At 38.0% G+C, this 14688-nt stretch overlaps 1 protein-coding gene across 1 annotated transcript in view; it reads right to left on the bottom strand.

Annotated features, from left to right (window-relative positions):
- The window catches only part of RELN (reelin), a 274215-nt gene that overhangs the window by 84747 nt on the left and 174780 nt on the right, over positions 1–14688 (bottom strand). The window contains exons 16-20 of the mRNA XM_062490818.1: positions 14058–14167; positions 11203–11269; positions 10024–10257; positions 9141–9302; positions 4584–4820 (exon numbers count right to left, since the gene is read on the bottom strand). Of these exons, the coding sequence (XP_062346802.1) occupies positions 4584–4820; positions 9141–9302; positions 10024–10257; positions 11203–11269; positions 14058–14167 (810 nt within the window). The remainder of the gene's footprint in view (positions 1–4583; positions 4821–9140; positions 9303–10023; positions 10258–11202; positions 11270–14057; positions 14168–14688) is intronic.

The following is a 14688-nucleotide window of genomic DNA, read 5'->3' as shown; positions in this document are numbered from 1 at the left end:
TTACATAAGAAATCATAATCTTTAAACACAATACAATTGAACATATTAGCTTCTAGTCCTATAAAATTCAAGGTCATGACAAAGTAAGTGTGAGGACAAGGAATACAAGTCAGTGTCACTTAGGACTCTTTTAAATTAATTCACTGACCTACATTGTTTTCTACAGAGTCCTTTCCATAGAGAGCACTTAAGCCATACGTCCTACCTTAAAGCTTTAGAAGAAATTACTGAAAAATTACATTAGTTTTGTCATTATCAAATTTCTGTTACTTGGCATAAGTTACGATCCAGGATGCTTTCTACTCTCTGACCTTACTTTTTGTGACTTGATTTCCTAGAGGATGATCCAGCTCATGACATTATATGAAATTTTGCCCTCTGTCTTTTCTCTCAGCTGTCCAAAGTGACTGTGGACGGTCACTCCCTTCACTGCGAGAGCACAAGGGCACTGTCATGGATAACTGGACTGGAAGGCAGTAAGTTGTCTTGGAAAACTGTATCTGAACTGTTGGCCCTTTCAGTTGGTGTGTCAGTGTTTTTCTTCTCAATAGGAAGGGTGATTTTTAGTTGAGCAGAGGATAAAGCATACACTCACCAGCAGTCCAGCTGGCAACCTATGGTTTTTGGCTTAGTGGTTAGATCTGAATGCATCTCAGAAGAACTTGCCTGGATAAGTCCTGAATTTATTTTTATTCTAAACTTTATCTTGTATTTTATAAAATGATAAAAAATCCACAAATTTAAAAGCTAATGCTGATTTGATCTGAGATAGGCTGAAGCCCTGGGAAATCTGTGCCAGTACACCCAGGCTCTTCAGGCATCAGTCAAACATGCAGTGTAATCAGCTGAAAGTTATGTGCAGCACTGCTTGGAAGAGGATTTGGCATTGCACACAAAAACCTGGGCATAGCAGCACATCACAGTTACCTAAAGCTTATCTGAACAGAATTAAAGAGTTGAAACTCAACAATTTGATGAAACACCAGAAGCTGTCTTCCGAAAGTAATGGAAGACATGTAAAGGACTTGTAGTGAAAAAAGGGGCAAAGAACTAAATGTTAAATGTTACATTTTGCTTTTGTCTTTGCAAAAATTCCCTATATTCAATATTACTAAATAAAATGAGTAAAAAAATCTTAAACTCTAATATTTTATTTCTGTTAGCACTCAAGTCATGATTAAATTTTTTTAAATTTAGTATTAGTTTTAACTTAATAGCCTAGCCACTGGATATTGTACACAGTATATTAAATAAGTTAAAAAGTCAAACCAGCCCTTTAAAATGCTTATTAAACAAATGTGGAAAAGGAAGCTAGTGTTGAGATGCAGACAATATGTGATGTTCTATAGGAAGCTCTTTTAAGGGAAGGAAATCACATTACAGGTACATAAAGTCCTTTATCATCCACATTTTGCCTCCAGCTGAACACAAGTAGCATTAAAGTTGTGGACTCCACCTTACTTGTCACTTCTTTGCTCTCCAGATGTATGTGGTTAGAGATATGCTCTTTTACTGGAATACCAAATATTTTCTTTGTTCTGGGAGCCACACAGCTGGAATACCTTTCTGGATTTTGCAAAAGACGAAGTAACGTCCCTGGTGTAACAATAATTAACTAAAAATCTTCAGAAATGAGAATGCAGAGGCTCCATTTTTGTATAAATTTGTTGCTGTGAGTGGGTTTCTGGCACGTGTATAATTAGACCTGCAGAGGCACTGGAACACAATACCCATAGCTGCCCTCAGAACAATCACTCTCCCTCCAAGCACTGCCAACTAATTGGTACTTCTGGGAATAGTATCACAGTCAATGTCAGCCAACCTGCATTGCTCCAAACTGCTCTGAGACCCCCAGAGTTACCATATATTGAAGGCTGGTACTTCAAGGAATACTGAAAAGCCACACGGATGCAGCTTGTTTTGTAAAGCTGCATTGACTGAAAATACTGACACGGTGGCCCAATACTCGCACCAGACACAGCTTTGCTTCCATCAAAAGCAGGGGATGTTTGTGCCTTTTTGCATCACATCACACCTTCTTTGCCACATAATTCCTAAATGTATTAACATCATTAACATATTAAGCTGATGACCTGAAAGAAACTTTCTTCATGTTACAGAGAAACAATTACTCTAAATGACAAAACATTTAAGACGCTAGTGAGCCAAGCTGATGTAGGACCACTGTATGACATTGATCCATAAAGATAGCTCATGACAAGGCAGGTTTACAGCCTTCCCCAGGCTTCTCCAGGAACAGTGGGACACTATAGTTTGCTACACTGAGTTAAATCATAATGCTGTAATCTGACTGAAGAGAGTTTATTTATATAAAGCTATTTTAGTTGTGTCCAGGTGAAAAAAAAAAATATATCTGAAGTGTTAGCAGCCTTATCAATATTTAAATGAATTTCAGCAGGTGGCTGTAAATAGCCTGTAGCACTCCAGAGACATTTGGTTCAAAACTTTGCCTGAATATGAGCATTTTGGAGAAGTGATGAATTAATGTATATCATCAAACACTTCATTTTAAAGTGTTCCAGAGTCTTTTCAGTACAACCAAGACATTTTAGGTAATAAAGTTAAGGCTCCATTCTTGAATCAAATGATGAAGATGACAAACAAATAAAATGAGTGTTCAGACATAGACCATGAAAATACCCAAAAATCACCTTTGATCAATACATATGCTTATAATTTTTTTTTTAATGAATATTTGACTCTTAAAAAATTCAAATTTCCCTCCTCAGTTTTTTTCCAATTTGAAGGATTTTACAAGTTCTAAAGCAGAAATGGAGGCCCAGAAAATTAAAAGCAAATCTGTGAAAATGGGCCTGGGGATGACACCCTGTAAAATGATTGATAGTGTATTTCCCATAGTTGTACTAATGCAAAAGCTGTTGTCAGACTGTTCTCAGGAAGATGGTGTCAGTGCTGCTGCAAGGTCTGCTTGTGAGTTAGAAACTCATGAGTTAGAAAATGAGAACCAAATGGACTCACAGCTGGGAAAACCCAACAATAATTAATTTAACTAGCAACCATTTGTAGAGATTTTGTGTAAGTTTAAAAATTTCCCTTGAGGGAAGCAAGGTCAGTGAAGGATAGAGTTAATGTTTTCCAGTGATAATGAAAAATACTTAGACACAAATAGTGAGGAAGGTTTTGATTCTTTATTTGATGCATGGAAACTTCGATGTTTCTACTATGACTGAGTAGTACAAATCCTAGTCCATCTCCAGATGGGATGGAGAATTTAGCAAAGCATTTATTATTTTGATTTAGAGTCATGGGGAGAAAAGAGAGGAACCTCTGCTATCTTATCTGCCCTCCTTCCTATGATAAATTGTTCTTAAAAGTACAGAGGGAAAACTATGTCATTAAAAGGCTTTCATTCCAACTCTTTGATGAGGAAGATGCAAACAGTTTGAGCCCTAACATGTTGTTTCATTTTAATGAGCAGCGAGTACCTTCCTTGTCCTTATTAAAGTGGTTAATGGAGCTTCTACTGCCTCATTATCAGTGCTAGGACACATTTGATATTGTTCCTAGTGCTAAGCCAACTCCTTTTAGCTTGACAGATGATCAGAAAGTCAAATCAGATCATATCAGAGATACCTGTTAATAAAATTCCAACAGTGTTTCTCTGAGTTGTCCATGGGGACACTAAAATTATTTTATTTTCTTCAGCTTTTCCATAATTACTGTGATTGTACTTTCTCCAAAGAAATATATCTATGCCAATTAAAACTATACTGGGTTTATAGGTTGATCAGATTAGCATGAAACTATTATTTGGTTTTCATCAAAACACACAGATTGAGCTTCCCTTTTATTAATTCCAAATGTTACACTCAAGTGCTCCAGAATTTAATGTTTTAGCAAAAAAAGCTTTTAAAATGCAATTCTAACCCTTTTCCATTTGTTTTTGCCATCTTCTGCTTCTCTTGCCTTTATTTCCTTTGAGGGGTATGATGTTTTCTTGCTTTTGTTTCTAAATACACAGCACACTTGAGGCCTAATTGCAATATGTCATAATGCTGATCACAGTGCAAATGACTAAGTGTATATAATACCAGACAAAACAACTACAAATGGACAATGTCATCCTGCCTATATTCTGCTGCCTTTGCTTTCTGGATTACAATGTAATGGCTGTGTACACAGATCTGAACATCACTTACAAAATATTCGGAGTCTGTATTTAAGAGATTATTTCATTACCTGCATATCCATATTACCCTGCCTGGATTTTAAGAAAAGATAATGAAAAATTTCTGACATTAGGATACTCTTTAAATATCCTGATATTAGGATATAAATATCTGATATTAGGTTATTTAAATATTTCATGGAAAAAGAATGCTACATTCAATGTTCCCATCAAACATACAGCTGTGCAGTGAGGTGAAAAAGTTACTGCTAATTGCAATGAGATTAGTGACTGTATTTCTATCCACAGTGTGAGGATGAGACACATTATTACTCTGAATATCTGCCAGAAAAACACATTTGCAGCAGTCACTTAGCAGGATGAATAGACAAGGAAAACAAAAGTATAACAGGAAAGAATACATGTTTCTCACCAGAGAGTCCAGTCATGCCCACAGTAGGGCTGAACATTTCCCAGATAGAATCCCAGAGATTGTGTGACTTCAACCAGGTTGGTGAAGTCAAGACTGATGCTGTTGAAAAGCACAGAGGTCATGATGATTTCATCGATTGCCCACACATCTTCACCTTGAGAGGAGTGATATGGCTGCCACCATCTGAACTGAATGCCAACCTGCCTTGCATCTTCAGGCAGCTCCACTGAAATTATTCTGGAAAACAAAACAAAGTTGTTATTGCCAGTTTTTGCTGTCTGTAATAATTCCATTTTAGGGTAACTTTTCCTTACTGACCCTAAAAATCAGGGACTGATTTCAACCCACAAATACTGTAGCATCTGCTGGTATAGCTGCTACCAGTGACAGAGACCAGAGAATTATTAGTTCTCTTGGTAATCAGTTCATTTACTGAAAACCAGTCATGCACAAAAGCCATCAGAAAGAGTTTCTATAGAATTTGCAATTTTTGCTTCCAGTGTGGAGCTCTGAGTAAATTTAAAGGTGTGAATCGGCAAAGGAAGGATGAGCTGACAAGAATTTAAGAATTTTAAGAAATTTAAGAATTTAAGAATTCCAGTTGCCCTTTGTCAGACTCAGTGGGTTTTATCCTGACCTCAAGATATGCATATTGTAAACATCGGCACTATTTCCTGTATAGCATTCACATCATTCTAATGGTGCTTTTGTCCTAGAAGAACCCAGCCCTGTAAATTGCCACATTCAAGTGAAAAAGGTTCATCTTGCAAGACAGTGTGATTATGTGTAGTCTTTTTTGGCAGACACTCCTCTGTAGCTGCATAGAGATGCAACTGGAGGTGAGTCCCAGGTGCTTCTGGTATGCAAGGTCACCTGATTTGTCATGGCAGCTATGTCAACACACCTAGACTTGAAAAACTGCAAAGAAAATTAAGAGTATTATCTAATTTCCAGGAGTAATTTTCATACACCGCAGGAGGGAGTATACATTAATTGCCACAGCAATGACACCTTCTTGAAAGCTCCATAAATCACTAAGACCATGGTACCCCACACAGCCACATCAGCTGTGACACAGACTGGCAACAGGGACATTTGTCTCCATTGGGGTACAATTACTAGCTGGCTAAAGGGTTTTCAGCCAGTTCATCATGTAGCTGTAATTTTTCTTTCTCTGTTAGGGGAAATGTGAATAAAATGATGTATCAGGGAAAGTAAAAGCATCTTTTTATACTCCAGCATCAAATCTTTTTCAGACTCAATGCTTTCTAAGCTGCCTGTTGTAATGTTTTGTTCTCTACATATGAAAGAGTCTTGTGCCTGTAGCACTCTTTGTCCAAAAACCACACTCTTTAAAATGACTTGCTCCTACATCCTTGTAAAGAGTAGATTTATAATACTGCTGTTTAGTGTCACATTCATTTTAAAGAAGAATACATTGATCCATTAGCCAGAAAAAAAAAAAAAACAAACAAAAAACAAACAAACAAAGAAAACCCAAAGAAAACCCTTTTTAGCTTGGCTAAAAAGGCAGGAAGCACTCAAAAAGTCCTGCCTGGCTTTTCCAGGAGCTGCTTTCTTCCATCCATAGATGGGAGAGACAAGTGCAGAGGGACAGCCAGAAGTGACATGGCCATGTCCCTGTGGCATGGGACCAGCACAGTACACACTTTGTGTATGGTGGATACATTTCCTTTATGCTCAGACAAACATGTTTGAATGACTTTATACCCTTCTAAGAGAAAGACCAAACACCACGCCAAGACTGTTCTCTCGCACCTGATTAAACCACAAGGGCTTCTTTTCTACTAAGGATTCCTTCATAAGAAGCAACTTTATAACCTTTTGGGTTAATTTTTTAAAGGTACAAATGACAAGAAATTTCTATTGATGCTAAAAGGAAGATGTTTTTTTCTGCCATGATTCAGGGGCGTGAACCTGAGGAAAGCTGGTACCCTGGCTAGGAGGAGCACTGTATCAAGTGGGTGCTGTGAAGCACCTGGCACTTGTGTGAGCTAATGCTCTGCCATCATCCAGGACATATTTCTCTGCTGGTGGCTGCCTCTGATGCCTGTATCTTCCCTTTCACTCTTAACTCTCGTAAGCTTGCCCATGTGAACACTAATTCTCACAGACAGTAATATACAGAAAATCCTAAATCGTGACATACACTACTGATAAATGTATCAGATGTTAAAATATTTAACACATGTTAAAAAAAATTCCCCATCCCAGGGGATTAAGCTAACACAGTTGAACAATGTAGGTGTAAACCACCATGTATGGCATGTGTGTTAGTATGCAGAACCTGACTACACCTCTGGTTGTAACAACTTCTCCTGTCTGCCTTTGATTTGTTGGAGATAGATGGAGAGGGAGGGGGATTCCTGCTAATGACTTCTCTGCTGCAGAGAGGAAAAGTGTTCCTACTTACATTACCAGCCACCATTAAATTTCTTAAAAACCAGCTGGGAGACCTTTGCTCTGATCTCATTCTTTCAAGCCATGCGCATACCTAATATTGAAAAGCCACCGCTGTTCTGCTCAGAAGAAAAATGCAGCTGTCAAATGTTAGCAGATTAAATGCACCTTTTCAGCAGAACATTAAATGTGTAATTATTTTTTGTATGATTGAAGATTAATTAAATCTGTGGATACAGACTGATTGCCAAACTTTGCAGCAGTCCATCTATGTTACTGAAAATGCTGATAGTTTCGGACAACATAATATGAAATGGTGAAGCTTTGTTCATAATTATTGTCAGCATTAGCTTCAGGTTTGTATGTATGTAATTTTTCTATCTACCCAGAGTGGACTGAATATCTGTCTGTCTGTCTGTCTGTCTGTCTGTCTATCTATCTATCTATCTATCTATCTATCCATCTATTGCAAAAACTCTCTAACTTGTGTGTATTGTACTTTGCTCTGTACCTTGTCAGAACAACAGGAAATTTGTTTTATACTTAACCTCAAAAAGCAAAAGAAGTCTCTGGCATCTATGTAATTTATTACATTTATATCTTAAACTTCATTAAAATCAGTCACCAGAATATGTGTTTTCCTTTTCTGTTATATAAATTTCATGGTGCTATATATTAAAAACCTTTAGGGAAATATAATTCCTACATTATAGTAATCTAAGAATTAGAAACAGGGCCATATAAAATATCTATGTGACTATAACAAAGGCAGGCAAAGGAAACTTTGAAGAAGATTTATAAGTGTTCCAGTCTGTAGCATCCTTCCTTTGGAAACATTTAGAACTTTAAAAATTAAACTCTACAATATATTTCTACAAAATACAGTCCTCCTCTCACATTTTTGAGTATTTCTTATAGCTCCCAGGAAATAATGTTATGAGAGTTTTTTTCTCTCATTAGAACATTCTAAATCATTAATTTGAATATTGACAAAATGTGGAAATTATTTTTTTTTTGTTTTTACAAAAGGACTCATCTGAGCTCAACAAACATAAATAATGAAAGTTATATGTAGCAAAAGTGACTTGCAGGCTATTTACAGTCTCACCCCAGGGGCTGACTAAGATGTTTTCCTTGAATTGGTAGAGAAGAAGACACAGGGCAATACCCAGGTCAAAGCTACCCTTGGGCAAGAAATGGACCTGCTGGAATGAGTCTAGTGATGCCACTGTCAGTTTTGCCTCTTCTGTGCCCCTCTTCAGAATATCTCCTTTAATTGGCATTTATTGGCTCTGCTGCAGCACCCCATGAAGGTGGCTGCTGCCAGGTTTGAGAGGGTTTGCACAGATCCAGACCAGACTGTTCAAGGCTTTTGGTACAGGCGTGCTCATGGAGACTCCTGATTTTGTATTGTGCTACTAAATTTGGTGGATGGTGTCAGTAAGGAACACCTTTTCTAAATACAAGAGATACATTTCTCTCTAATCTGATATCAAACATAGCTGCTGCTAGATGAGATGAGCTCTTTGTTCAACTCCTTAGTGCAAGTTCTTCTTGTGCAAGTCCCAGGCACAGTCACCAGCAGGTCCCAGGGCACCAAGCCCAGCCCAGGGCAGAGGCACAGCCATGAAGTCATGCAATTGTCTTGAGATTGGGAGCAGGTGTAGTTTCCCTGCTGACCTCAGAGATCCTCACAATCACACTCTGTCTCAGCTGTCCTGTGCTGCCTGCAAACTCCTAATCCCAGAGGATGGTGTAGTCAGGGTATCTATAGCTTCAACGCTACAAATTATTTATGTTAATTTTTCTTTACCAGCAGCTGCTTCCATGGGAAGAGGCATGCCCCTATTTCCCACAAGTACACTCCTGTCCCTCATCCTGCACCGCCTCAGCTTGTTCTGTGGCATCACCTGAGACTCGAAAGCCATTAAACCGATGTGTTCATTTCTGTAGAATGACAAAACAGGAAGTGCCTAGAACAGCTGCAAAATTCTAAAGAAAGGCGGCAACTTTCAGTGTGCAAGACAATCTCCTCATTGCCTCTTGCACCACGTACTCAGTTTCCACACTGCAGTGACCACCACAACCAGCATCACCGCGTGCAAATAACGCCCTTTGCAATGTTTGTGCGGGTACCTTGGCTCGTGGTAGTTGAGATAAGAGTAGTGTTCCAGCAGTTTCCAGGTGATCCCGTTGTCGTAGGAGTAGTGCAGGAGCACTCCTTCCCCGGGCTGGTCGGGTGCTTTGCAGGTACTCAGCACTGACTTGCTGCCCAGGCGCAGTGTGAACTGCAGGAACCTGCACCAGAATTACACAAATATTTGCAGGGTATCATTCTCACAGTGCATTTTTTTTGTTGTTATTTTGGTTTTGTTTTTTCCCCTAACCGTGTTGTTTTCAGAGCTCTCAATCTAGGCAAATGTTGATAAATATCAGCTATGGGGTTTTGTACGTGTGATTTGTTTCTTTTGTCAAGTAATGCATTGTGGCACATATAGTTAAAAAAATGCCAATCATTACTGCATTTAATTATTTATTAGGCACTGAAGGGGAGGGAGAGATAGTGAATGGATCTAATCAGTTGCCACAAGCTGTCAAATAAACACAACCTTATAAATAATTAATTAGCACTTGGCTTTGACACTCAGGTTTGATATTAACATTTCATATTTTCCATCCAAGCTGTACAATAACTTCCCTCCAGTCTGTTTTGGACTCTGTTGTTTACAAAGCAGGAGGAAAAAAAAGGCAAGGGTAAGAATCACAGAATGACTAGGTTGGAAGAGACCTTCAAGATCATCGAGTCCAACACATGCCCTAACATCTCAACTAAACCATGGCACCAAGTGCCACATCCAGTCTTTTTTTAAACACATCCAGGCATCACCATTAAAACACAGAACAAGGAGTTTTTTTAAAGGCTTTTTTCGCCCGCTAAAAACACAGGTTTAATAATAGACAAGACTGCAGCTGGATGGGGAGGGGCTCCCCCATTTCTTTGCTCCTCCTTGGCTCTCACCTGGACTGGGAGCTGTCCAGGAAGGATGTGATGAGCTGGCGTCTCCCATCTTTGTTGAAGACCAGGGCCTTGCCGCTGGCCAGGACCCCGCAGCCGAAGCTGACCTCGGCGCCCCGGATGGAGTAGAAGCTGTGGTAGGAGGAGAGGCGGGAGCTGCCGAAGCTCTCGGAGATGAACATGGGGAAGGTCTGGGATGCCGTCTCACACGCCGGCCCCGAAAAGCCGGGGTCGCACCTGCGGGGCAGGAAGGGTGGAAAGCACGATGGGCGACCCAGCTTTGGCTGTGGCTGGCGACAATAAACACGGTGGCTGCACTTGTTCATGAATTGAGGATACCCACAAGGCCCCCCTCAAAATCTAAGGCCCGAGAGCCTCTTTGAACTTTGCTTAGGTAATGCACAGTGAATGATTTCTGTTAGCTAGTATTTACTTTTTGATTTTTTTTTAATGCGTTTAACAAACACCCCACAAATCTACACATAACACAATACTGAAATGCTTTTATCAATTTTGGAATGAAACCGTGCTGACATAATTACAGTTCTTCATAGGAAAAATGACAAGTTTGCTTTTATCTGTAACATACTAGATGCGGCTACAAGAAATTAAGTTACGAAAGAGAATGCCCCATGGGTCACACTCTCATTAATACCTAAATGTAGTTACATCAATATTTAGAATGTGCTTACTGGTTTTGAGTAAGTACCTTTTTTATTTTTTTAGAGTGGAACCCTTTTAACAAGCCAGACTATCAGAAAAAACTGGAGTGCTGATCTTCTGTCCTTGAGGTATGTTAGGTTATGGGCTTTTAGAGCTATTAAAATTGTAATTCTTTCCCAACATTTAATACAAAACTTATAAAGTCACAAATCACCTCTATAACCAGTATAAAATATACATCACTGACATTTCAGTGTGCTCTGTAGCACATTCTAAGATGAACTGGAAGTTAGACACTATACCTGAAGAAAATCATAAAAAAAAAATATTACACATGCTACTCTTTAGAAAGATTCATCTTCAGCTTTCCAGTGAGCTTTATGAATTCTGAGAGTTATGCTAGTTTTATATTTAGTCATCTAAAAGAGCAAGGACCAAAATGAAAATCACTTCAACTTTCACATTACCAAGTGAACTCTGTGACAGAAATTGAACATGAATACTGAATATAACACTTACTTGCAGCCATTTCTAGTACACTGTCCTCTCCCTGAGCAGAATTTGAGGCAAGATGGACCAATATAAACTGCAGAGAAGAGAAATCAATTAAATGGAGGGTTATGCTATGTGATAAACAGAATATGATGAATACAAGAAAGTGTACAGACCTGATCATACAATTATTGTATTTATCTTAATCCCACTATCTGGAACAGGTCTATGAAAGGATATAAAGGATTTGACTGTGTCAAGGATAGTCAGGGATAATTTATTATTTAATGGGTCATGTCCATCTGTGGCTAAAGACACAGTACTGTGGCCACTAGTAGTGTTTGAATTAGTTTGAATTAGTAGTCTGTGAATGAGACCAGATAATTTGGTAGGCATTGACCTTTTACATAATTTTTCATTTACCTTCCCTTCATCTTAGTTTGGAAATGTAATCCAATCTATATATTGGTACATTCCAGCAGCAGTCTTGTAGATTTAAAAAAATATGTCACTGCCTCTCTCATTGAAATCTCCATACTTTACTTCACTGGACTTAGGGGGATAAGAACCTGCCCTGAAACCTGTTAAGTAACTATTAATTATTATACTCATTCACTGATTCTTTTAAATGGAACAAAATTCCACACCATAAGGGCTCAAAAATACACCAGATTTTTTTATTCTTTTGCTTCATCTTCCTCCAATGACTCCTAATTGGCAGTGTGGGTATTTTATAAAAAAACATGAAGGATGGAAAGATGAGAAAATCTCAGTATAATCTCTTGCACTACAACAAAGAAAAATCATTACCTGTGGGCAATATTATTTCAATAGAACATGCTAAAAGGCCTTAACCATGAATAATAGCATATTTTCTGTTGAAGAATTCCTATTGCTTGGAGTTACCCAATTGCATCGTGACATTTGGAAGAAATAGCCACCAATATTAAATAATCTATAAGAAGCAGTACTTCTTTTCCCTAATTTTATAATGCTGCCCATCAGAGCAGGGTGTCAGCTCTCCCCAGCAGACACTAAATCCCTGTTAGCTACTCCCTATAACTAAATCCTCATCAGATTTCATGTGATTTCTAGATTTTCTCACTTCTCAGGGTGCAAAAATTCTGTTCTGTCTGTTTGACTCTTTGTGTCTTTTGAGGCCTTTTTGAGGGAGTGGTAAAAGTATAAGGGTTAAAGAGGTAATGATGTTATTCAAAATGAAAAAACTTTATGGAAATTGGCATTTTTCCAGAGTTTCTGAAAGATGGCCAGCTTCCAGATTTCATTTAAAGCTTAATTCACATAGGAAACAGTTGTGAAGCTAAAAGTTGTGTTGGATCAGAGTGTTGGATCTTTGAAAATCTTCCTCTCTTCAAGAATTTGAGTGGCTTGCCAATATTTATGAGTTTTTCCCTACACTATAGTGTAAAGCTTCAGTGTCACTGGCATTTAACATAGGAGGCATTCAAACCCTCAAAAATATATCTTTAAGACTTGGTTTCTGTCTCATGGTTCTGCACCTCGATTTCAGAGCAGGCACTTTCCAGGTAGATGGTTGGAAAACCTTTTCAGGAGCATGCAGCATCCTTTCATGGAGCTGTATTTTGTTCTATAAGCAAAGGTTGTACAGATAAATGAATTGTCAAATGATTTTCACAATTTGTTTTGTTCTGCTGCAAGGAAATTGTATCCTTGGATCAATTTAATCTAGCTGTGGTTTATGTGAACTTCATGAACGTCTCTAACACTTAGAGTCTGCATTTTTTTTAGATTGCAACTCATCTTTGCAGGTACTCACAGACATCCACTCACGTTTATATACCTATCTTTTCCCTTAATTTTACTTTCTTTTTGATGTATATCACATCATTAAAGAGAAGCATTAATACTATATTCAGAATGTCAAGATGATGCTACTATGATTAAGAGAACAGTTTTCATTACTTTTAGTGATAAAATTCCTTTTATGATATTACCTTAACAGCTTCATGATTTTCTTGTCAATACTAGGCATCAATAATTTATAAGAATTCTGCAAAATGTAAATATTTACTATCTATAGGCATCATATCAAGCCTTACTGAGAATCATTACAAAATTTCACAGGCTATTGTACATCAGTGTTAATCTCTAAATTATGCATTTCACACATCTAACCAAACAAATTCTGAATGTACCTTACTTAGTTCCAAATCATTTAAGGCTCACAACCAAGCCAAATAAATTTGCAGTTCCACATTTCATACATTTAATCCTGTGTTCCTAAATACTTTTTATTGCCCTTTAAAGTATTTCTTTTTAATTCTGGTCCTGGTTTTCTTCTGTAATAAGTCATATAACTATTTATCAACATAAACTTCTCCCAATTCTTCATATTCATTTAAAGAAAAGGTATGTGAAAAATAATTTTGTAAGAGAGGAACAGTTCCCTGAGACAGATGGCACTTTCCCCTAAAGATATGGTGAACAATGTAAGGTTTTGTCAGTGTTTTGGTAGCAGCATTGCTGAAGATGTCCTTCTATGTCCAGAAGCAAAATACGTCCCAGATGCTGGTCCTGCTGCTTAGGTTGGTGCAGTACATGCACATTTATGTAATTAGAACTAAGCAGAAGAAATGCAATATTAAGTCCCTCTGACCAGTATTTTTTTCTGGAAAGCATTCAATTAAATGGGGGAAAAAAAATCTACTAGACTATTTTCTTTTTTAATGGCAGAACCTCTCTAGCTTCAAAATGCACCTGCTACCAAATGCAACTAATCACAACAGGAATTTAACAAACTCTAAATTCATTGACTTGTGATTGAGGAAAATATGTTTCCTTAGAGCAGCATATCCAATTAATATTTTTGATGTGTCATGATCATGGATAAAAATACTAACTATTATCGATTGCCCACATATTTCCAAGGATTGGTCCTGTTTGCCTCCATCGAATCCTGGTGTCACTTGTTAGTGCAGCGTTGGGAAGGGGAATAGTAATTCGGTTCCACCTGAAATAAATATAACACAGACTCTAGCATTTTACACTGATAGTTATTAAGCAACTGTGTATTTTGCAGATATGTTTCTGTATTCTGGAAGCTTTACGAGAAGTTTGATTTAAAAATCTGCTGAAATGAAGCACAAATTTACAGCTGCTTTAGAAAATGCAAACTAAAAAGAAGTCCATATTTTCATACAATATATCAATGTTAGTTATTGTCTTATAAAACCCAGCCATTTCCCCCCATAGGAATACACAAAGACCATAAGTTCCTTTGCTGTAGTGGCTTCTCCCTCCCCATGAATGTTTCCTACACTGAACCTTCAGCAGGGTTGAACTCTGTTTGGTGAAAACCCTCAGAGGGTGAGGACTGGTGAAGAGGGTTTGGCATGCTGCAGTCTGGGCCATCATTCTCTATCATCCACAGAGGCTACAGTTCCTGCACACACCAGGAGTAATGGTTCCTATGAAAATTGTATGGGACTAGGGGCTGTGTGTCATCAGATCATAGCAGTGCTTCAACTGCAT

The sequence above is a fragment of the Cinclus cinclus genome, chromosome 4 (assembly GCF_963662255.1).
Source record: "Cinclus cinclus chromosome 4, bCinCin1.1, whole genome shotgun sequence".
In the NCBI taxonomy this organism is placed as follows: domain Eukaryota; kingdom Metazoa; phylum Chordata; class Aves; order Passeriformes; family Cinclidae; genus Cinclus; species Cinclus cinclus.
Note: the sequence above shows the minus strand (reverse complement) of the source record. Positions and strands in the feature narration are given on the sequence as shown.